Here is a 25,878-nt window from a genome sequence, read left to right on the forward strand (position 1 = left end):
CATTTGGCTGAAGATCGGAAAGAATGAAGGAATGAATATGGGGGTCAAACCTTTCACTCCTTGTTCTCCTTGGAGTCCTCTATCACCTGGCAATCCCGGAGGGCCTGGAGGGCCTGCTTCACATATCTCATCACCTGAGACAAGATAAAGAATAGCAAACTAATAGTAGCAGAATATCCAGAAGACTAAACAAAAAGAAAGCAGACTAGAAAATAAGATCTATTTTCAGTTACTTCTCCGCAGTAATACAACTACCTATAAGCATAAGGAAGATGTAATATTGGCGATAATTTCAAGAATTTAAACATCAAAGAATCACCAAAAATCAAAAGTAGAAAAAGCAGTAGAATAGTGCAAACCTTCAGCTGGATTCCCCTACGAATGAAAACAAAACAAACCCCACAGAATTTAGGAGAAAAGTATAGCTTACTAGGAGGGATGTGAGGGCCAGGAGGGCCAGGAGGCCCTGGAAGTCCAGGAGCCCCAGGCTGTCCATCAAGTCCAGGAGATCCAGGAACAGAAATTCCAGGTGGACCTTCATCACCTTTCTGTCCCCTTTCTCCAGGAAAGCCAGGGGGGCCAGGAGGACCAGTAACTGCAGTCCCTAAGATTAAAAAAATAAAGTCATCAAAATGATCTTATTTTAGAGATACTACTTTAGTTCTCAATGAGACACAAATAAAAAGATCTTCCTTTAATTTTTAATGCCAGTTATGTTCTTATTTTTTTTCTATAAGAATTGACATCTGAAAAGCATGAAAAGTTTTAAATAATGTAACAACCAGTTTGAGTGTAAGAAAGAATAATTTAAGGTAGCTTTACTACTTTGGGAAATGTACTAACAACCCTCTACTTGCTCTTCTTTGATGCTACGATCTTTTAATCTAAGAAATACTAGAAAATATTAGGAAGAGAAAAAGAAGCATCTCAAAGTTTTCATGCAAACGTGGCTCTATTTCTGGACATTCTTCTGCACTACCTATTCCTGTAACATGAATGCATCTTTTTATAATAATAAAAATAATCATTATAATTATAAATGATTTGAATAATGCTTTCAGAACTGCTAAGGAAAATATACACATCTTTGTTCTTTTTTAAAACTATCTTTATAATGATATACTATAAGTGGGCTAATTGAATTTAAATTAAAGAAAGAAAATGCTTCGGGAAAAATTCAGAAATAAAATATTAATAGGATAAAAAAAGAAAATGCTTCTATTTTCATGAAAGAAGATGTTAGTTAAAAAAATGAGTAAAAACCATCTTTACTAGAATTACAAATTTATCTTCTAAGTGCATTTTAAAATCAGTTTGTCAGTTTCATTTAAAAAATACTGGAATTTTGAATGAGATTTATTTGAATTTAAAGATTAAATTTTGGGAGAATCATTTGTTTATAATATTGAGTTCTCATATCAAGAAATTAGGTCTCTCCATTATTTATTAATTTATATTATTTAATGATATCTTATAGAACTCTGAAAAAAGGCCTTACACATCTTTTGTTTGGTTTATTCATGGGTTAATTTGATTACTACTATGAATTTTATTGCTATTACTATTGTTAACTGGATTTCTTTCTCATACATTTTATTTTTTTACTTCTGGTAAAGAGAAAGTCAAATTATTTAAGTATGCGACTATCATATCTGTCCACCTTGCAAACATTCTAAGTTCTGGTAATGTGTCATTTGATTCTTTTAGGCTTTTGGGGTAGATTATAATAGGGTTTGTGCATAACTCAAATTTGGGGTTTTGTTCCATCCTTACACCTCTTTTTTCTTCCAGATGTAGTGTACTGACTGGTCTCTCCAGTATAAGGACAAAGGGTATAGATAATTCTGAGTATGTGTATCTTATTTTTTACTTGAATGTGAATGTTCCTGATGTTTACCACAAAAAGTATGACATTTCCTATACATTCCTATACTTCTTATATGCAGCAGCTTCATCAAATTCCCTTTTAAACCTAGTTTTTTTTTTCTTTTTTAAAAGATTTTATTTATTTATTTATTTATTTATTTATTTATTTGTCAGAAAAAGAGAGAGAGAAAGCACACAAGCAGGCAGAAAGGCAGGCAGAGGCGGAGAGAGAGGCAGGCTCGCTGCTGAGCAAGGAGCCTGACAGGGGCCTCAATCCCAGGACTCTGGGATCACGACCCAAGCCAAAGGCAGCAGCTCAACCCACTGAGCAACTCAGGCGTCCCTAAACCTAGTTTGATAACTTTTTTACCTTTCAAAAATTGAATGAGCATTGAATTTTACTCTTTTCTTAACAAATATTGGCCCATTCTCTTTTAATCTGTCAATATAGTCAATTACAATAATGTTGAACCATCCTTGAAATCTTAGGGTAAAATCTAGTTGGTCATATCATCATATTATTTCATATTTTTCTGGATTTGCAAATATTTTATTTAGGATTTTTTTATATTCATAAATGAGAGTGAATTATAATTATTTCTAGTGCTATCTCCTTGGTGGTTTGGTGTCAATGTTATAAAATTAAATGTCCTTTTTTAAAAAAAAGTTCTGAAAAAGTTTGTAAAATATCAGAATTACTCACTCAATAACTTAGTAGAATTCATCCACAAAACTGACCACCTATAAAATGGTTTTTTCATAGAAATCCTTAACATTTCTAAATCTTCCATGGTAATTAATCTACTAAGGTTTTTTTTTACTTTCTCAGGAAAATTTTAGTAATTTGTGTTTTTTGTTTCATGAGTAATGGATATTTCATTTAGAATTTCCATTATATTGATGGAGTTTTACAGTTTTCTTATAATTTAAAAAAATTAAGTGTATTTATGGTAATAATACTTTATTGATATTATTTGTGCCTTCTCTTGTTTTTCTCTTGATCATATTTTTTTCTTGTTTTTACCTTTATCAAGTTTTTCCTTCTATTTTGTTTATGCTTATTTCAGTTCTTATTATTTTTTCAAATTAGCTCATTTATGTTTAGTATCACTAATTTTGTGATACATTAAGGGCACCACTTTGGCTATGTTTAGTAAGTTTTGATTATAAGGTTGTTTAGCATTTAGTCATTTCTCTTTATTTCTTGCTTACCTCCAAAGTTATTTACATATGTTCATTTTAATATACAAATGTAAAGATATTTGGTGCTTTCTGCTGTTAATTTCTAACTTTATTTCACTGTGGTCACAGAGCACAGCCTGCAAAGAATTTTTTAAATTTTTTGACAGGATTTAATCCCCTTAATAACTATACACAGGGTAGCATAATAATCCTGTTTTACAGATGAAGAAACTGAAACTCAGAGAGTGAATAACTTGGCTAAGATCTCCATGACAGGAAGTGGTTAAAGCTAGGATATGAACGGAGATTGAGATCATGTAATTCCAGAGTCTTGGACCAAATGCTATGGCAGCTGGCCTTAGTACTAACCAGAGAAAAAATTCTGGTTCAAGATGATTGTATTTGCATGTTGAAGCATGGCATACATACCAAAAAGTGTAAGGGTATACGGTTTAATACATTATCCAAAAGGAACACATCTGGTAACCAGTACCCCCAAGAACTAGAACATCATCAACTCTCCAGGAGCCCCTTCATCTACCCATCCCAAGTCACTGCCCTCTCTTTCCCAAGGATAACAAATATTCTAACTTCTAAATTAGTTTTGCTTGTTTTTGAACTTCATTGCAATGAAATCATACAGAATGTACTCCTTTATGTCGGGCTTCTTTCATTATGTTTGTAAAGTTCCAGTATTTTTGAATGTGGCTGTAAGTTCATTTTTATTTCTGTATAGCATCCCATTATTTAAAAATAATTTTAAAAGACTTTTTTCAGGGGGCACCTGTTTGGCTCAGTCAGTTAAGTGTCCCACTCTTGGTTTCGGCTCAGGTTGTGATCTCATGGGTGGTGGGATCCAGGCACACACTGGGCTCAAGTTCAGTGGCATTTGCTCCAGTCTGCTCTAAGATTCTCTCCTGCTCCTCCCCAAACTTGCACTCCTGTGTGTCTGTGTGTGTGCAAACACACACCTGCTCTCTCAATAACAGATAAATCTTTTTTAAAATGAAATATTTTTTCTGATCTAGGAGAGTAGATTTTTTTAAATGTTTCAAATAAGTTTGAAAAGAATGTATATTCTTTGCTGCACACAACATTTCTTTCTTCCACATATGCAGCTTGACAGTGTTGCTCAAATCATTTATATCCTGATTTTTTTTTCACCTCCTTAATATGTTATCACTAGGAGTTTGCCAGTTTTTATTTTATATATTCAAAGCTGTACTTTTAGATATACAAAGTTTCATGACTTTTACATAATTGTGGTATAATCTGTCTATATCTATCCATATGAGATATCTCTCTTTTTAATGTACTTCTTGATTTGAATTCTATTTCATGCTGTATTAGAATTGTTAAACCAGCTTTCTTTTAGATAGCACTTGCCTAATACTTTTCAACTGCTTTATTTAAAAAAAATTGTGTCCTTTTAACTTAAATGGGCCTATTATGCACAGTATATATTCATATTTCAATTTTATTTTAGTTTTTGTCTTTTAATCAATGCTTAGTGCTTTCACATTTATTGGAGTAGCTGATTTGTTTATGACTTCTTGTCATCTTATATTTTATTTTCTATTTACCAAAGTTTGTCTGTGTCTGTTTTGTCCCAATTCTAAATTATATTATGTAAATCCAGATTTTTGGTTATTCTCTTTTCTCAAAGGATGTATAAGTCATGCATTTTCTGGTAGTCTTCTCTAGTGGTTACTACTAAAATTTTGACCTATGTACTTCAACTTACATTTTTCTAAAAACTGAGAATTAATAATATTAGTATTCTCTCTTGCTAATAAGACAAAAAACCTTATGATTGATTTCCCCCTCTTCTCTCTGCATCACCTCATCCTATGGTAACAATGTGTATGAATATAGTTCCAGAAAATATCTTTCCTAACCATTCATTCTTTTTTTTTTTTAGGATGAAATATCTTTTTTTTTCCAATTTATTTATTTTCAGAAAAACAGTATTCATTATTTTTGCACCATAGCCAGTGCTCCATGCAATCCGTGCCCTCTATTAATACCCACCACCTGGTACCCCAACCTCCCACCTCCCCACCACTTCAAACCCCTCAGATTGTTTTTCAGAGTCCATAGTCTCTCGTGATTCACCTCCCCTTCCAATTTACCCCAACTCTATTCTCCTCTCTAACACCCCTTGTCCTCCATGATATTTGTTATGCTCCACAAATAAGTGAAACCATATGATGATTGACTCTCCCTGCTTGACTTATTTCACTCAGCATAATCTCTTCCAGTCCCGTCCATGTTGCTACAAAAGTTGGGTATTCGTCCTTTCTGATGGAGGCATAATACTCCATAGTGTATATGGACCACATCTTCCTTACCCATTCGTCCGTTGAAGGGCATCTTGGTTCTTTCCATAGTTTGGCGACCGTGGCCATTGCTGCTATAAACATTCATTCTTCTATTTCACCCATTCCCACCCCCAAGTTCATCCTGAATTCATTTCCCTCTTCTTAGACTAAACCCTCCAGTATCTACTTTAGAGACGTTCTGGAGGTGGAAATTTTCTAAGTACCCTATCTTCACACCACAATAACAGTTTGATGTAATAAAGAATCCCAAATTCATAATTATTTTTCTTTATTACTCTGAAAATGCTCCAATATCTTCCTCTGACTCTCATTGCTTTGTAGGTGGTCTGCCTTTTCCCTCAGAGAGTTTTTAAGAGTTTCTTTTTATCCTTAAATTCTAAAATGTCCCTACAATATGTCATTATGTATTTGTGTATTATTATCTTACTCTTGCTTGGTGATTCATACATTTTTCATAGGGACTCATGTTTTCTTTCAATAAATAGAAGTTCTCAGTCATTAATTTTGCAAATATTGCCCGTTGTCCCATTCTCTCCTTGCTGAACTCCTGCATGGTAAATTTTAGAACTTCTAGGTTTATCCCTTGTCTCTTAATTTTTCTTTCATATGACCTAATTCTATAACTTTTTTGTTGCGTCCCAGAAGAATTCCTTATCTGAATTTTCTAGACATAGTATGTGTTTAGTCTGCTACCTTGAAATTAGAAATTCAAAGTGTATCCTTAGAAAGAAAAGAACCCACATTTATTCTTTCTCCTTGGGGGGATCACTGAGTATCACTCATCTCATCATGTTATTAATTCATTAGTCAAATTTTTGAAGGGTAGGGAACAATAATTTATTAAACATATATGTTTGCCAGGTGCTACACCAGATGACTTTTCATATTTTACATAAATCCATATTATCTCTTCATTTTTGAGAACATCCAAATACACGTGCTGGACAAGGGTGCTACTCAGTCTATGGCCAAATTAGAAATGCTCTACTGTATTATCTATCTCCAATAAGGGAATGATACAACACTCAGTGCTGAGCCCCCAAATTTTATTGCACAGCAAAATCACTATAATGATTTCTAAATAGATATTTCTGGAATTCTTTTTTATTTTATTTTATTTTTTAATTTTTTTATTTTTTATAAACGATATTTCTGGAATTCTAAGTGGATAGTATCAATTACTACTTTAATAGAGAAAATATTATAAAACTAGGCATTATTAGAATAGCATTCCCTTCCATAGCAGAATGAAAAATGTAATGATTCATTTTGGATCACAGAAACACTGGGTGTAATTTATTAATAAAAGCTAGAAATTGTATTTTGGGGGTAAAAGGGAACTATCCAATCGATTTTTTTTTTTTTTAAGTACCGGTGAGAAATTTGGTGAGAAAGGCTATAGTATGAGTTGAGAAGTATCTGTCAATTAAAAAATATGCACGTCTTCTACTGCCCTGTTCATCCTGGAACTAGTATGATAATACCAGACATGTGGATTAGGAAAGATGCTACCAACACAAGAACATTAAGTACAGTCTCTTTTACCTGGAGGTCCAGGAAGGCCAGGTGGTCCCTGTATTCCAGGAAGTCCTCGCTCTCCTTTTTCTCCAGGCAAGCCCGGTAATCCAATGTTTCCTTTTTCTCCTACAGTTATACCAGTCCCAGGCCTAGGAATTACCTTTATTATGAAAGAAAAAAATAAAGGAACTCAAAGGGGAAGTGATTAGTTCTAAAAATAACCTATCAGCTACATATAATTACAGTGTCATCATTTACACAAAGCTCTGCATGCAATATCATCAAGACAAGTACACATATTATGAGCCACATTCCGTATCACTCCTATCCTGTAACTGATTAGAAACTGTTAAATACCAATAATAATATGACCACCCTCCTGAGTCCTAGGCTTCTGAGCTAGAATTTTTTTTTTTTGATGTCTCTTATCACAGTCAGTTCATTCCAGTTACCTAAGCCTGATAATTCTTTACTGAAAATTTCTAATTCACCTCCTTCTTTCCTGTTGCTACAGCCACTATGCCCATCTTACACTTGGACTAACAGAAGCACCTCAGAGCGTCTTCCTTTCAATCCAATCTACTGCTAGGATATACTTCCTTAAAAATCAATTTCTCTGTGTTAGCTATCCTATTTAAGGACTCAAAATTGCTCACCACTTCTTACTATGTCTGATCCTACTTTTCACAATGGACTCTGTCAAATCTCTTCTCCCTTCCAATACCTCTCTCCCCTATTTCATCTCCTGTTATTTCTAGCAGTGAAGTTTTAGGAGAGTGAGGTCTATCTGATTATAACCACTTCATGGATCTTGCACATTCCTGCCCTTTGCTTTGAATATGCCACTTCAAATATCTCTAATGCCTTCTCCCAATCTTTCTCTTTATCAACCCACATTTCTTTCTTCCTCTAAAACAAAACGAAACAAACTCATCTCTTTTAGGAGGGCTTTATTGATTAGAATCAACTGACTGATCACTCCTTTTCTCTTGGTCTTATTAGAATCTCACTGTCTAAAGAATTTCATGTTAAATAATTGAAATATAAATTAATTAATCTCATAGAGCTATAATGATAATTAAGCTTTAGATTTAAGCAAATGTTGAGCTGGCATACAAATCAACACCTACTGCCAAAGTACAATATTTCATCCTGATTCTATTGGGTAGAACTATTCAGACAAAAGGAGACTGAAAGTTGTGGGACCTGGAATGGAGATGATAGTTCAAAAGGGAAAGTAAGCTGCTGGATAGAAATGCATTCACAAAATTTCCATTTCTGGGACAGCTAGGTGGCTCAGTTCATTAAGCAGCTGCCTTCCGCTCGGGTTGTGATCCCAGACTCCTGGGATCAAGTCCCACATCGGGCTCCTGGCTCAGCGGAGAGCCTGCTTCTCCCTCCCTCCCACTCTGCCTGCTGCTCTCCCTGCTTGTACTCTCTCTCTCTGCTAAATGAATAAATAAAATCTTTTTAAAAATTTCCATTTCTTCTGATATTTATCAAAATGTTATTATCTCAGGGGCACTTGAGGGGCTCAGTCAGATAAAGGCGTTTGCCTTCAGCTCAGGTCATAATCTCAGGGTCCTGAGACTGAGTCCCGCATTGGGCTCCCTGTTCAGCAGGGAGTCTGCTTCTCCCTCTTCCTCTGCCTCTCTTTTTCTCTCTGTCTCTCATGAATAAATAAGTAAAATCTTTAAAAATGTTATTATCTAATTTTATAAAGGAACTATTTCTCAGAGAACTAAAATTCTGATTTTAAAATGAAAGTAAATCAAAACTGTCTAAGATCTTTAAGTATATCCTCATTAGATTTGTTAAATACTAAGTATCAATACCTGAGACTGACTATGGACAGCAAGAATTAATGTTACTCAAACATTTGAATATATAGACGTTATGACACCTGCACCTTTACAGATTCAAGACAGTATAAAACCAAGAGTCTTACCAAATTTCAACCAAAGGAAAGCCAATATGTCAAACTGTAGTAATGGTATTTTATTCATAATAAGATTGGAAATATATTTGACTTAAATTTCATGGTGAATGCAAACATGACAAAATCTGCAACCCCCCTAATTATTCTTTCATAGAGCAGTTTCCTACATATGATTAAGAGCCCCTAGAAAGCACATACCCAAGGAAGAAAGATGTGTGAATCAGACAATCACTAATTGAGAAAACCTATTAAGACCAAATCCATCTTTCCAGAACTCTGCAGGGGAAAGGGCCAATCCCTAGTTTCCCAAGTATCTTTTTTTGAACCTTTTTATAAGCAACACTTGCACCACCTGCTGGTTACTTGAGAAATAATTTGGCATTCATGATGCAAAACAACGCAGTGTCATAATTTTGAACCTTTACTATGGAGAAGTAACATATAGGAAGAGCAATACAAGTCTTTGAGGTTAACATTACTGAAGTTTTTAGATGTAGACTTTTAAGCCAATAGAAATTACCAATGACTTGGAATTTTGTGTTCTATGAGGAAAAGGATAGGAATACTAAGGCACAAAAATAAGAATGCATTCATATAAATTTTCTAAATGAAGACTAAAAACAAAAACAAAAACAAAAAACTTACAAGTCCAGGAGGCCCAGTTGGGCCAATGTCACCCTTTTGGCCCTGTTTAATATAAGTGTAAAGTAGATTAGTAAAAAAAAAAAAAAAAATCACATAAAAACACCAATTTCCTTAAAAACATAGCAGATAACTAAGTTTCAGAAAGACCCAGGAATCCATAATAAAATACCTCAAAGAGAAACACAATTTGAGGCAATGAGACAGTATTAAAATAAGTCTAGGAAGACCCATGATGTCTCAGATATTTCCATTAGTGACAGATACTTTAGAGCTGATGGACTTAACTGTAATCAGCAACAGCTAATTAATTATAATTGCTTTGTGAGTTTCCTCTTAGAAACTAATGAAAGACAAATTCAGAGACAAAACAGTTACTATAAACCAGTAGGTACAACAGCACAAAAAACATGGCATGCAACTGTTATTCTACCAGCTAAGACCCAAGGATAATGTCTTTCTCAACCCTGTTTTTGTTCTAGACTTGTTCATAGGAACTCTTCATCTATCTAAAAGCTTCATTTATTTAGTTTAAAGAGTTTTTCAATCCTATCACTTTACTTACTACTTGAACAAAAATCTTGTTGTCTGAGTATTTATTATCTTCCTTTTTTCTGGCTGTGCCCCCTAGTCCAAGCTTGAAGTTGGATCTAGTTTAGAGATAAATCACCATTAAAACATGTGCCCTCTGGGTACATTCAAGTTTGTAACACCTTTTCTTCCTTGCCTGCAAAAAAATGCTTTTCAATATTGGTTTTCATATAAAGCAATTAGAGACCACAGAGATTAGAAAACTTGATATTTTGTGTTCTGCTATAAATAAGGGAAATGTGTGCTTTGTACATTTTTTCAACGTCACTTTTAAAATAGATAACTAAATAAATGACTTCCAGTCAAGCTGTATAGCCAAATTTAAAAAAAAAAAGTGACAAAGAATTAGCCACAGACTTTCAGACAATGATTGCAAAGAGAATGGAAATGTTTAGTGGAGACATTCTAAATTCACAGCTAAAAGCCTAGTATAAGGACCTCACTAATATAGAGCTGAATCCACTTTCTAGAGAACAAAAGTTTTGCCGATTCATGTTCAAAATGAAGGTACCAACTTTTCACAATGGAAATGCTAAAGTTAACCAATTCTTCATGTATTCCCATCACATGGATTGTGATTTAGAACAATGAATGAAAGTTTAGAGGAAATGATACAAAACACCAAAAGATGAATAAAGAAGGTATGTTTTGAATACAAAAGCTAGTTATTAAGAAATTTTTCATTTAGAACTCAACCTTGGGAGCACCTGGGTGGCTCAGTTGGTTAAGCAACTGCCTTCAGCTCCTTGAATCACAGGATAGGATTGAGTCCCACATCAGGCTCCCTGCTCAGTGGGGAGTCTGCTTTTCCCTCTGACCACTACTCTCTTGTGCCCCCTCTCTCTCTCTCAAATAAATAAAATAAAATAATTCTTTAAAAAAAAACCCTTGGGTGGCTCAGTCAGTTAAGCCTCTGCCTTCGGCTCAGGTTGTGATCTCGGGGTCATGGGATCAAGCCCCGCATCGGGCTCTTTGCTCGGCAGGGAGCCTGCTTCTCCCTCTCTCTCTGCCTGTCTCTCTGCCTACTTGTGATCTCTGTCTATCAAATAAATAAATAAAATCTCAAAAAAATAAAAAAATTAAAAAAAATCCTTGGAAGAGAAAAGGATTATGTTAAGTAGAATAAAACCAGTCACTTCAAAATATTAAAATTCTTACCTTTTCTCCATGCCTTCCTGGTTTACCGGGGTAACCAGGATCACCAGGCAAACCCTTTAAAATACAGAGATCAGGGTGACATTAGCAAAAATGGTAGAGTAAGCCCAGTGATGGGTATTTAGGAGGGCATGTATTACGTGGAACACTGGGTATTATATGCAAACAATGAATCATGGAACACTACATCAAAAATAATTGACGACTATATGGTGACTAACATAACATAATAAAAAAAATGGTAGAGTCAGGATGTCCAAGCGCCCTCTTCTCCATAAAAGCAACAAAGAACACTGGCAAAAAATGGTCAGAGTCAACTTTTTTAGAACACTAGAAATTAACCAAAGGCTTGTAGCAATCCAGGAAGTATTTGTTGGGGAAAACAAAATGACTTAATCTTGGTAAGATCACAGAGCTTTGTGACATTTTAACTTGCTCTAGTTCCAACACCTTTCCCCAGCCCCATGGTATCCTTGAAAACCAACAGCTCACAATCAAGGTGAAAACCAGAGCGTAACAGCAAATGGAAGGGAAAGAACTAGGATGGAGCTTCTTCAAGTACCTATTCCCAAAGAGTTGTCATTTTTTTACCTGTCTAGTGACTATCTTTATTTGACCTGACTTGAGTTTTCACAGTGAAAACAGAGAACATATCTTTTCTCTGAAGATATCTGTCAAAACCAATCAGAGGTAATTATTGATCATCATGGCAGCCTAAACCATGAAACAAAGACCAATCTGTCAAGAGCTATGGCCCTGAATTTACCTCCCCTTAAACCATTTTATGCTAAAGTAATTTATGATTATAGAGTTTATAAATTGAGGACTACCTATTTAGCAAAATCATCTGGAAACCAATTTATCTGATTTTAAGACTTCCAACTTCTAATCTTGTTAAGAATTACTGCTTTCCTTCAGAATGGCCTCCAAAATTTCATCAAATTTCCTGTCCTTGAAAACCTTTTTTTATTATGTTATGTTAGTCACCACACAGAAAACCTCTTTTAACATCTATTGTGCATACTCTTGATACTAAGGCTGCTTGAAATAATATTCCTAGACTTGCATGTTTTATTTTCTACTTTATTTTATAGTAATTATCTGTCAAAACTTTTATTGAAAAAAAAAAAAACTTATGTTCACACAAAATACTTATGTGAATGTTTTGAGCAGTTTTATTCATAATGGCCCAAACCAGAAACAACCAAAATATCCTCCCCTGGAAATGGATAAACAAACCTTGATACATCCCCACAATCAAATACTTCTCAGCAATAAAAGGAATGAACTATTGATAAATAGTACAATGTATTATGCTATGTGAAAGAATCTTGATTCAGAAAGCTATATACAATATGACTACATTTAAATGACAATCTGGAATAAGGAATATCATAGGGATAGAAAATAGATCAAATGCTGCCAGGGGCTTTGGGTGGTAAGGGAGAAGATGACTACAAAAGAATGTTGGGGGAATTTTTGAAGGTTATAGAACTGTTTTTGATTTTAAAGCTGATTATACAACTGTATGTGTTTGCCAAAATACACAGAATTGTACACTGAAAATAGTTCATTTTACTGTATACATGCTATACCTCAAGAAATCTGACTTAAAAATCGAACTTCGTTTTTTTTAACAAAGAAATTTTAAGTTTGTATTCAAAAGAGAAAGTATAATTTCCAGTCATAATAACTATTTCCAAACCCAAGCCTGTTTGCCATCCTGCTTCTCTAGAACCACATATAAATGTTATTTTGGGGGGTGAGGTGAAGGGGACAGGCTTTATCTACTCACTGGAATTCCTGGTTGGCCAGTCTCTCCATCTTTGCCCGGTTTACCCTATAAGATTAAAAGAAATGCAAGAATATAAATTTCTTATTTAGGAAGTATGAGATTAAAGAACATAACAAACTTTATCCCTGCCTTGGACTATTAAGTACACTTTTCAGACTTTGCTATTACAATAAATAAATGAATATGACATTCTGAGACAAAGAAAGTAGGAATTAAGAGGAAAGAATAGAATTATTACACACACACACAAACACATATTTAAAATTTTTTCCAAAGAGAATTCGTGGTTCTAATACTTACTCTTTTGCCAGGCTCTCCTTGCTCACCCTTCTCACCTTTCACACCACCTGGAGGCCCCTGTACACACAAAAGTGGTTTAACACTGGTTCATGGAGTGCTATGTATCAATACCAATTTACATTAAATGACATTGAAGAATTTTAGGTGACTTACTGGAGGACCACGTAGCCCTGGAGGTCCAGGAGGCCCTCGGTCACCAGGAAGTCCCTACACAGTAGTAGGGGAAAGGAAAGCAACATTAATACTAGAGCTAGCTAAGAATACTTTTAACAAACTGAACTATAAACTCAGATTTCAGCTCAAAGTTGAAATCTGCTAGGCAAAAGAACCAAGAGCCATCTTCGGTTAATTCAGTTCATTTCTAATGTATGTACAAGCTGAGTTTTGAGGTAAATAAAAAGACAACACTTGAAATGAAATTATTAATGATACATTTTATGAAAAGCAAGAATACCTAAAACTAGGAGATATAAGATCTATATCTCCTATATTTCGCATACATTTTATATCATACATACATATCACATACATTTTGGCAGAGAATTAAATGACCCAATCTATATTGATGGTAGAGTTTCAGTACAATTTGTCCTTAATTCTTAACTTTATTATTAGCATTTAAGTGAAACAACAATGTACACACTTTGTTCAAGGGTGGGTCACTGTGCTATAAAAGATATGTATGGGGCACCTGGGTGGCTCAGTGGGTTAAAGCCTCTGCCTTCAGCTCAGGTCATGATCCCAGTGTCCTGGGATCAAGCCCCCCATTGGGCTCTCTGCTCAGCGGGGAGCCTGCTTCCCTTCACCTCTCTCTGCCTGCCTCTCTACCTACTTGTGATCTGTCAAGTAAATAAATAAAATCTTTAAAAAAAAAAGATATGTATGATCTCATCTATTCTGTAGAAGCAAGGTATCAGATAATTATTTCTAAACATGACAACGGTATATAATACCATCTTTCTCTTTGTATATCAGTGAAATATAGAGAAGACAGTCATCTAAGACAATGACCATCGACCTTACCATGACCTAATTTTGTACATGAATGCATTATTCATAATAGCCAAAAATGCAAACAATACAAATGTCCATCAACTGATAAAGGGATAAACAATATGTGGAATATTCACAGCCATAAAGAGAAATGAAGTACTGATACATGCTACAATATGGAAGAACGTGAAAACATACTAAGTAGAAGAAGCCAGACACTGAAGACCATATACTGTATGATTCTATTTATGTGAAGTGATCAGAGTCAGGAAATCTACAGAGCCAAAAAGTAGATTAGTGGTTGCCTAGGGCTGAGAGTTTGGGGAAAAATGAAGAGTAACAACAAATATGTTTGGGGTTTGGAGGGTGGCTGATGAGAATGTTCTAAAATTAGATTGTAGTCATGGTTTCACTACCCTGTGAATACACAAAAAAGAATGGAATTGTACACTTTAATGGGTGAACTGTATGGTACGTAAATTATATCTCAATAAAACTCTTTAAAAATTTAATTATCTCGGGTGCCTGGGTGGCTAAGTGGGTTGGGCCGCTGCCTTCAGCTCAGGTCATGATCTCAGGGTCCTGGGATCGAGTCCCGCATCGGGCTCTCTGCTCAGCGGGGAGCCTGCTTCCTCCTCTCTCTCTCTGCCTGCCTCTCTGCCTACTTGTGATCTCTCTCTGTCAAATAAATAAATAAATAAATCTTTTAAAAAAATGTAATTATCTCAAACTCTTGTTATTTTTAAAGTACCTTCCATATAATTATATTCCAGCTTATAATGCATTTTAATGGAATGCTGCTTTTATAGCAAAATGTTCATTGATTTCCTCTCTACATACTCACCTGGTCTCCTTTCTGAAACTCTACATCAATTGGTCTTTTCTGCTCACTGATCTGCCCAGGTGGCCCAGGGGGGCCCTGAAGACCTTGCTCACCCTGTTTGCAAGATTTAATAAGAAAGTAATATTTCATAATTTACACAGACAATAATATAAAATGTAAGCTAAGTCAGTTGCAAAAAGATGAGCTCAAATCATGAGGAAAGGAAAAAACTGAGGGCTGCATAATCAACGTTTTTCTTTACTCACCTTTTCACCCTTGGGTCCCTGGAAATTTAAGCCCATATTCCCCTGAAGAGAGAGGTTTTAGTTTAAAATCTCGTTGATGCTAACAGAAAGAATTCACACCAAATAAAATGCCCATAAAAGAAAATTACCTTTGGTCCTGGAAGTCCTGGTGGACCAGGAGGTCCCTAAGAATAGAAGACACAGGGGGAAAAGGGATATATTAGTAAGTTTATTTAAAAAGTATTGTTTCAAAATCATTATTTGGTTTCATAAAAAAAACGAGGACTGAAAAAGCCTTTCAAAATAATATTTTCCTGTTTTTTTCTCAGATTTAAATTGATTTTAACAAGCCAAATGAATGTGGAGACTTCCTGTGACAGCAAACAAGTGGGTAGGGGAAGAAATACAAGGATATATAGAGGAAGGGAGGTAACACAAGTGCCAAAAATCAATACAAAAGTTAATTGCAACAAACATATCAAATTTCTCATATCAGAATTACAGGTAAATAATTTTGGTGTCTTAAGGCAATTAAATATCTAGTTCTAAAAGCATCCATTGGGCGCCTGGGTGGCTCAGTGGGTTAAGCTGCTGCCTTCGGCTCAGGTCATGATCTCAGGGTCCTGGGATCGAGTCCCGCTTCGGGCTCTCTGCTCAGCAGGAAGCCTGCTTCCCTCTCTCTCTCTCTCTGCCTGCCTCTCCATCTACTTGTGATTTCTCTCTGTCAAATACATAAATAAAAAAAATCTTTAAAAAAAAAAAAATAAATAAAAGCATCCATTTACTTTTTTAGTTCAGTTTTAATTTTACGTGATCTTTGTAATGTTTCAAGGCTTAAAAGTTAAACAGGCATTTGTTTGCCCTAGTATATCACCTCTTTGATCTCAATGGACCTATTCATTTACATATTATACTCTGTTGGCATTTCTAAGACTTTGCTTCACCTGTTGAATCAGGGTTAATTGAAGGAACATTCAGAAATGCAGAGTGAATCAGTTATATAGCCACAAGAGTTGAGGAAATTCAAGATGTAACAACACACCCAGGGTATACTGATGTTGTAACAACAGAGTTAGGAAAAAGTGCCATAGTCCAGAGTCTCATGCTTTGCAAGATGTGTACAACCAAAACAGACTAAACAACGGGTTTTTCTAATCCTCTCATAGGTATTTCCAGGAAAGCAGAAATCAGTCTTTCTGGTAGATTCTTTTAGTATTTACCAAATGTTATTTCCTTCATTCAAGAAGAAAGAACCAATTGTCACAAGCAAAACTGTGCAATCTATAAAGGTATAATGAAAACTGTCACTTAAATATATGGTAGATGAGAGATGGAGTGGCACATGAAAAATTACTTTGACTGAAGTCCAATTTTCTTGCCCTTTTAAGAAGCAAAGTTCTAAGTCCAAAACATGACTTGAATGAAATCAAAGTATTTCAGGGGCAAACATACTCAGAATTTAATTACAGTAGAAAGTATGAGTGACCATAGAAGTAGTAAGGAAAACTAGTTGCATAGTCAAGCTCTTTAAACGTTTTTGCTTCTGTTCTAGGATACACAAATCCTTATTCCATTGCAGAGTGACTCATTACCCTCACCAACTCTACTGTTTTGTCACAGGCCCCTCAGAAATGAGAGTCAATGTTTTTTTTTCCTGAATACCCATTTTTGTTCCTCTTAAACAGAAAAATGCAGTTTGAAGAAACACATTTCATCAAGTGACTAGAGAACTGCCCTTGAAGACTTAATGCAATGGCTAGAATCAGCTTCAACACTGACACATCAAGAGGTAACCAATGAAATATTTTATTTAAAATATTTCCTTTTATGTACCTCATTTTCCCCCATCTATAAAATGAAGCTATTACTTAGCATGTATATCGTTTACCATAGCATTATAAATATTGTATAAATTTAAAAAAAATGTTTAGGGGCACCTGGTGGCTCAGTCCATTAAGCAACTGCCTTCAGCTCAAGTCATGATCTTGGACTCCCAGGATCGAGCCCCTGGTTGGCTCCCTGCTCAGGCGGAGGTTTGCTTCTCCTCTTTCTGCCCCTCCCCCAGCTTGTGCGTTCACACGCGCGTGCTCTTTCTCTCTCTCTCTCTCAAGTAAATTAATAATATTTAAAAAATAAAAATAGGGTGTCTGGGTGGCTCAGTCGGTTACGTGTCTGCCTTTGGCTCAGGTCATGATCCCAGAGTCCTGGGATCAAGCCCCTCATCGGGCTCTCTGCCCAGTCGGGAGCCTGCTTCTCTCTCTCTCTCTGCCTGCCTCTCTGCCTAATTGTGATCTCTGTCAAATGGGTGAATAAAATCTTTAAAAAATAAAATAAAATAAAAAATATAGATTGTAAACATTGAAAATGCATTATACTTTCAAGTAGTAGAAATAATATTATTATTCCTGAGAGAATTTTTTTTTTAAGTAGGAAAGATAAAATTACAGAAGCAAGCTTACCATCAAACCTGGTGGTCCTGGGGGACCAATTGGCCCTGGTAAACCAATGGGACCAGCTGGGCCCTGTTATAAAGGAAGTAAAGAAAAGGATGAAAAAAAAACCCTCTCTCTGTATCAAGCAAAGAACTAAATGAATGAAATTTTAACTTAAGTAATTGCCAGAATTTGGTTATAGAATTCTACAATTCTGTAGTATTATAAGCAGAATTTTAAAATGTATAAGAATAAAAGGATTAAGTAACTATAAAGAATTTCAACTAAAAAGAATGGCTACAGGTTTTACAAAAAGTTTTAGAAAACTTTTTACTTTTACAGTGGCAGATAACAAATAAAGGACAAACACAGATAAGGAAGTTTTACAAAATAAAATGATAAAGATGGGTGTTTAGTGGGCTTTTATGCCAGAAATAGGAAGAGAAGGACTACCAGTTTCCAGGAGGCTTCTCTATTTTAAAGTAAAAAATAACTATGTATTTACCCAAAGAAAATGAAAACACTAATTTGAAAATGTATATGCACCCTTATGTTTATTGCAGCATTATTTATAATAGCCAAGACATGGAAGTAACTCAAGTGTCCAACCATAGCTGAATGGATAAAGATGTGCTGTGCGCATGCATGCACACACGCAAGCACACACACTAGATTACTCAGGCATAAAAAAGAATGAGATCTTGTCATTTGCTCTAACAACATGGATAGATCTAGAGGGTATAGTGCTAAGTAAAATGAGTTAGAGAAAGATAAATACTACAGGATTTCAGTCATTATGTGTAATTCAAATTAAGAATTTAATCAAACAGACAAATTAAAGAGACAATAAAAAAAGAACAGATTCTTAAAGAGAACAAACTGATGGTGCCAGAGAGGACACAGATGAGGGACGGGGTGAAATAAGTGAAACAGATGAAGAGTACACTTATTGTGATAAATACAGAATTGTGGAATCATTATATTGTACACCTGGAATGAATATAACACTGTATGTTAATTATACTAGAATAAAACATCTTTTTAACTTCAAAGGATGTAAAAAAATTAATGAAATTAAATAAAAAATAAATAAGATTAAAGACAAGGAAGTGAGAATAACTGGGACAACAAATAAGGGAATGATGCAACTCCTGTGGAACACAATTTGGCGTCTTTAAAAGCTGAAAATTTGACTTCAGTGAAATCCAGCAATTCCATATCTAGGTATAAATCCTGGATTTATAATTTTGTAATTAAAAAAAAATTCCTGAACAACCAAATATTTAATAATAGGAGATCAGAGAAACAAACTGTAGTATGTTCACACAATGGAATGTCATATGGAAGTGAAACTGAAATAACTACAGACACATACAATAATACGGATATATCTTAATATATCAGATTGGAGAGAGAGGTGAACCATGAGAGACTGCGGACTCTGGGAAACAAACTGAAGGTTTTGGAGAGGATGGGGTTGGGGGATGGGTGAGCCTGCTGGTGATTATTAAGGAGGGCATGTATTGCATGGAGCACTGGGTATGGTGCATAAACAATGAATTCTGGAATACTGAAGACATAAAGTTAAAAATATATATATCAAATAGAAAAAGTTACAGAAAACTATATAAATTTTATGTTATTTTATAAACACTCTAGAGATACATGTATTTATGACAAAACTATCTTTAAGAAGCAACAGAAAACTCAAAATGGTACTTCTGTCTTGGTAGAATGCAGAAGGCTGTGACTGTCAAGGAAACCTCAGGTTGATTCAAAATTATTTGAAATGTTCTCATTCTTAAATGTTATTTTGGATTCATAGATGTTCATTTGGTAGCTATGCTTCATAACATACATATATTTTGTATGTATTCTGCTGCATTTTCAAATATTATATAACTAAAGATTAGAAGAGATAAAGGGCAAGATTGATACTACTTAGGAGTACATGGATGGGTTTTGTCAAGCATGGAATAAGTTGGCAGTTAATGAAAAAATTCCCAACACTGTTTCTCACTAATAAATATTAGAAAGTACTGGTATTTTTTGGCAAAGGGATCAATCTTTGTGAAATATAAACCTCACGAAATTGACTACCTGATCTATAAATATCCAAAAGATATTGCTCTCTTTATGCATATTATCTATAGGCTAGCATAACTTTTTTTCTTAAGATTATACTTGATGGGGGCGCCTGGGTGGTTCAGTTGCTGAGCATCTGCCTTCAGCTCAGGTCATGATCCCAGTGTCCTGGGATCAAGCCGCAGGTCGGGCTCCCTGCTCCAGGGGAAGCCTGCTTCTCTCTCTCCTATTCCCCCTACTTCTGTTCCCTCTCTTGCTGTGTCTCTTTCTGTCAAATAAATAAATAAAAGATTATACTTGATGTTCAGCATGCATAAATTTTATTCCTTCAGCCTTCAAAATATGTTCATATGTTATACATAACTAACAGTGTTACAAATGATGTCTTCTAATGTCTTAAATGAGAGTCCTACAATTTTTATTTTTAATCAGACCATTTATAGTTATCAGGGCTACTCCTACCACGTACTGATCCTCACAGCAGAAGAAAAAGAATACAGAAGCGTCTTTCGGCTGCCAAACCCCAAAACAAAAATTTCCATGGAAACTGGATAGAAAGATAAAAGAACAAAGCAGTCCTTTATAAAATTCTCCCTGGTCCAGATTACTTTTATTTTCAGGTATGAGGTACATGCAATGTCTATCAAACTTCAGATAATTTCCATAACTAAAATAGAGGGAACTAAAGACTGAAGGGAAAAAAGTGACACTGTGATCTGATTTAGTTAATAAAGAAAAGAAGAAAATCACTGGATACTTACTTGTATTCCAGGAGGACCTGGATATCCTGGATTACCCTTTGGTCCTGGCAGTGATGACATAATTATACTGCCTGGTTCTCCCTGAAAGAAATCATCAGTGGAAGTTGTAACAGTTATGACACATGAAAATGGGCAAGAGCACACAAAAAAAAAATCTGAAAATTAAATCTGTCATATAAATGTTCTGAAGATTAGGCTATCTCAGTAATTAACATGAATAAATTTACCTTTTAAAGGGAAATGGGGAAGTAGCCATAATACACTGAAGTACAACCGATTTATTAAAAGCCTGTGGTACCTTCAGTTACTTATTCACTAAAAAATTAATAATTTATTAATTATTACTATTTTCCAAGGACTGTTAGGCTCTGAATACTCAGTAGTGAAGGAGATAAACAAGACCTCTGTCCTCATGGTGATATCAATGTACTGGCTTTGAAATGCAGATCATAACATGTAAATAAGACGACAAAAGGTTCAGTTAAAGGCTATGGAGAAAAATAACATGGTACATGATAAAGAAAGTGGAGAACTGAAAAGAAGTGATAATTATGTGACATGATAGAGGCACTAATTATTGTTATAATGGCAACCATAATATATAAATGTATCAAATTAACATGTTACATACCTTAAATTTATACAGTGTTACACATTAAATATATTTCATTTAAAAAAAGATATAGTGGAAGAATTAGTTTGGGTAGTTGAAAAAGAGCAATCCATGAAGGCAACATGGAGGCTGAGATCTAAAGGATAATCAAGAGTCAGCCAGGTAAAAATGGGTTAAGAATATTAGGTAGTTGAAGTAGCATCTACAAAGGTCCCCAAAAATGAAGAGCTTGGTACATTCAAATGACTTCATGCAGACCAGTGTGATCAGTGAGCCAAGGGAAAAGTGGTTTAAAGACAAGTCTGGAAATGTAAGCAGGGTCCAGATCATGCAGGTCTTATAGGCCTTGAAAAAGAATATGGACTGTATCTCAGATGCAGTGGGAAGCCCTTGAAAGTTTATAAACAGTGAGATTAAATTACTGGTTTATGTTTTTAAAAGGTCATTCTTGAGTATTTAATCTAGAATAAGTCAAGCTGTGAGGTGAGGGATAGTAGTGGAAAAAAAAAAGACTAATTAAGAAGAAGCTATTATAATAGTCCAGATGAGACAATATGGTTAGTGTGGTAGCACTGAAGAGGGAGACAAGTAGATGAATTTAAGATACATTTTATAGGTAAAATTAACAGTATTTAGTGGTAGAATGGAATGAGGAGGTGTGTGAAGGAGTAGAAGATGTAAATACTAACTTTCAGGTTTCAGGGGTCTGGGTTAACTTTGAACATGTTAATTTGAATGTCTCAGAGATATCTGAGTAGAGATGTCAGGGAGGCAGTTTAATACATGCATCTAATGCATAAGAAAAGTCTAGAGATATAAATGTAGGTATTCAGTAGCTATAGAGTAAACAATACCATGAGTTTTAACAATATTGCTAGGCACAGAAGAGAAAAAGGGGGTCAGAACTGTGTCCTGATACCTGCTACATAGAATAGAATGAGCTCCTATAGCAGACTGTGATGACCAAAGAGATATAGGAGAAATATCATGAAAGGATAGTGTCACAGAAGTCAGGGAAAAAGAGCATTTCTAGAGGGAGCAGATGGTCAACTGCACCAAAATGTGATGGGAACTGAAAGTATCAGAGAAGAAACTCGAGGGGTGCCTGGCTGGCTCAGTTAAGTGTCTGCCTTCAGCTCAGGTCATGATCCCGGGGTACTATGACCAAGCCTGGTGTTGGGCTCAGAGGTGAGTCTGCTTTTCCCTTTCCCTCTGCCCCTACCCCTGCTCATGCTCCTTCTCTCTCTCAAATAAAATCTTTTTTTTTTTTAAAAAGAAGAAAAGAAAATTGAGTCTGATATACACATTTACACGTGTATCAACACACAGAAGATACTTCCATGGAACAAAGGAGATTACTTAAGGAGGGCTTGTAGGTAACCACACAAATTTGTAGAAACATCTATTTTAAGGCAGAAGTCAGACATTATCTGATTATTATTATTATTATTATTATTATTAGCTTTCTAAATATCTTATTCAAAATGTTTACTTTCCTAGTATGAGATGCTTACCTTCATACCTGGGATCCCAGGAGGTCCCTATTATTAAAAAGATAAGGATTATTTTATATATATGAGAGGGGTGCGAGCAAAAGAACACACTGCTTTCCAAATAGAGTCAATTAAATAGATGTAGGGTCATTCTAAGTAAACAGTATCTTAGGATACATAAAGATGACATTTATATTAAATACAACAGAATCCTTGCTTTTATCCAGCACAGAGCTGTATTACCAACTCCTTTTTAAAAAGAATCTTTTTATAGTTTACTAGTTTTCAATGCTCCACACGAATGGACTGAGCTCACTTTCTACACTTCTGCTTCTGTCAATTCCTGTCTTCATTATAATCTCAAATTGTGTAACTTACTGGAGGACCCTGTAAACCAGGAAAACCGGGACTTCCTGGAAATCCACGTTCTCCCTAGGAGGTAAAAATAATAGAGTATGGAAGAACAAGAAACAAAGCATAACTATACCAATAAACAATAAGTTGTTGAAAAGATTCCTGTAAAAGTCATTCTGAAACATGCCAGGTTGCCAAAAACTTATTATTTTCCCCTTTCAAATTACTTCAATATCAACTGTCCATATCAGTTCAGCTTTCTAAGATACTTTTATCCCTACTCATCAATTCTAATCTGAAATAAAGAAAAAATCTTCTACCCCAGTCATTTCCTTCTGACAAATCCATTTTGAGATGATCACACCAAAGACTCCTGGCCATCATCACATTTAATAGTTAATGATTTATCTCAATTTCCTGCCCATGCATTAAATAGATTCTTATTTTAACTGCCTTATCGCATTTTTCTTTTATTATAAGCTATTTCAAATTATTTTTGTAAAGAGGAAAAGATGGTAAGAAAGAATGCCATTAATATCACTAAAAGGACAATAACAGCAATTGTTCTGGCAATTGCAGGTCATTATGTTTTCTAGGTACCCGATTTTTCTCACTCACCATTGTAAAGTACTAATATGGACACTTGGTTTGGAAAACAAAAGTAAAATTGCTGTAGAATCCCAATGCAACCTCGTTTCTAATGTCTACATGCTATAGTAATCCTAGACACATCCTTCTCAAAGGCTTAAAAGAGTAAGATTATTACAGCTGTGGGCCTTTGAGTTACTTTGTCCAGTACTCCTCTCTCCATCACTTTTTACATATGTAAAAAACCGGCCCAGAGACCTGTACATCAAGTTTAGAAGACAGAAAACAAAAGAACCCATATATTCTGATTCCATCTCTAGGGCTCATTCTATTAGTTTCATAGTAAGAAATATTTAAAAATATTAATCTGAAAGTATACATAATAAATTCAATTTAAAAATTTGTTGCTCACATAATAGGGGGCCTCACGCATAAACTAATCATGAGATCTGCTAAGGTGCTGCTTTATAAAAAGAAAGAAAAGATCCCTTTCATCATATAGTAGACTATATGCATTGTGGATACACTGGTCTTCAAATTTAGAATTTTGGCTAGTGGTCTTTTTGTTGCTCAAGGCATGCTGGCAAATAAACAAATAACCAGAATAGACACAAGAATGTAACCCACTTTAAAAGCAATGTTCCATGCAAACTACTCCACGTTAGTCCTGTCACTGTAAGGCTGCCCCAGCTGAAATGAGGGAGTTGGGGGAAATTGGAAGGGGAGGTAAATCATGAGAGACTATGGACTCTGAAAAACAATCTGAGGGGTTTGAAGGGGTGGGGGGTGGGAGGTTGGGGTACCAGGTGGGAGGGCATGGATTGCATGGAGCATTGGGTGTGGTGAAAAAATAATGAATACTGTTATGCTGAAAATAAATAAATTTAATTTAAAAAAAAAAGAACTCGTATCAGGGAGATCATATGATAGTTGTCTTGGTGATGCAACATGGGGGCTTAAGTGGGTAGGAGAAGAATAAATGAAACAAGATGGGATTGGGAGGGAGACAAACCATAAGTGACTCTTAATCTCACAAAACAAACTGAAGGTTGCTGGGGGGAGGGGGTTTGGGAGAAGTGGGTGGGATTATGGACATTGGGGAGGGTATGTGCTTTGGTGAGTGCTGTGAAGTGTGTGAACCTGGTGATTCACAGACCTGTACCCCTGGGGATAAAAATATATGTTTATAAAAAATAAAAAATTAAAAAAGAAAAAAAATGGGCAAAAAAAAAAAAAAAACTCATGTAAGCCTCACAAATCCCCAGCCCCCAAAAATGTTGGTGGCAAAGGTCACTGTGACCTGGAGCAATATTGGAGGTAAAAATAATTTTATTGCCTTCACGTATATATTGCAACAATTATCACAAAATACAGTCTTCATAATACAAAAGAGTTTGTTCAAGTTATTTTAAATATGTACCCCAATACAACATCTGACACATGCCACTAAGTTAGAAGGATTGAGGATATTTCATAAACAATTCCACAGAATATCATGTGCAGAATGGAAAATGCCAAAAGGATATACAGAAAATAAAAACATTGCATTAGTAGACAGGAAAATGAGAAAAGTGAGGGAATAAGAACAGAGGCTATAATAAACAATCTGTCAAAAAAGCAAATTTTTCTCATTTTTTATCCTTGCTATCATCTTATAATAAATTCAAACAGTTGATGAAAGGTAATAAAAGTGGGTTGGAAAAATGTTTTTCATTTGTAAGGTTTTATTTTTCTTTTTAAATACTAAATTCATCATTTTAGCTGATGGAGAAGAGTTTCCATTTTCATACTAATAGTTTATAGTAAAAGTTAATGTCCTGTATTACAGGTAGATTTTTAGGATTTTTCTTAAGTTATTAGGCAAGGTAAAAAAATTCAAAAACATGAACTTTTGAAATCTTACATTGTACCTAGTTTTAAAAAGGCAAAGGTAATGAATGACATTCATTAAGTATTACTCTTAACAACTAACATAATATTTGAAACTTATATACCCTAATTCCTTTTTAACTCTCATCCTACTTTACACTAAAGTCAAAATAGGATTCAGTAAATAATCTTTAATCTAATGTAATATCTCAGCTGACTATCCATGTCTAAAGAATTATTGATCTTTCAATATATTGAAAATTTTAACACAAAATATATCCTATATATGTCT

The 25,878-nt window shown here is 34.8% G+C and overlaps 1 protein-coding gene across 1 annotated transcript in view; it reads right to left on the bottom strand.

Annotated features, from left to right (window-relative positions):
* COL4A5 (collagen type IV alpha 5 chain) overlaps positions 1-25,878 on the bottom strand; it is a 240,844-nt gene that overhangs the window by 90,145 nt on the left and 124,821 nt on the right. The window contains exons 7-21 of the mRNA XM_082717352.1: positions 23,154-23,207; positions 22,797-22,823; positions 20,670-20,750; positions 17,851-17,913; positions 15,541-15,576; positions 15,413-15,454; positions 15,168-15,260; positions 13,484-13,537; positions 13,331-13,387; positions 13,031-13,075; positions 11,239-11,292; positions 9,493-9,534; positions 6,936-7,068; positions 431-604; positions 51-134 (exon numbers count right to left, since the gene is read on the bottom strand). Coding sequence (XP_082573478.1) covers positions 51-134; positions 431-604; positions 6,936-7,068; positions 9,493-9,534; positions 11,239-11,292; positions 13,031-13,075; positions 13,331-13,387; positions 13,484-13,537; positions 15,168-15,260; positions 15,413-15,454; positions 15,541-15,576; positions 17,851-17,913; positions 20,670-20,750; positions 22,797-22,823; positions 23,154-23,207 — 1,039 coding nt within the window. The remainder of the gene's footprint in view (positions 1-50; positions 135-430; positions 605-6,935; positions 7,069-9,492; positions 9,535-11,238; positions 11,293-13,030; positions 13,076-13,330; positions 13,388-13,483; positions 13,538-15,167; positions 15,261-15,412; positions 15,455-15,540; positions 15,577-17,850; positions 17,914-20,669; positions 20,751-22,796; positions 22,824-23,153; positions 23,208-25,878) is intronic.

This window comes from Mustela nivalis, assembly GCF_964662115.1.
Source record: "Mustela nivalis genome assembly, chromosome: X".
NCBI classification, from domain to species: Eukaryota; Metazoa; Chordata; class Mammalia; order Carnivora; family Mustelidae; genus Mustela; species Mustela nivalis.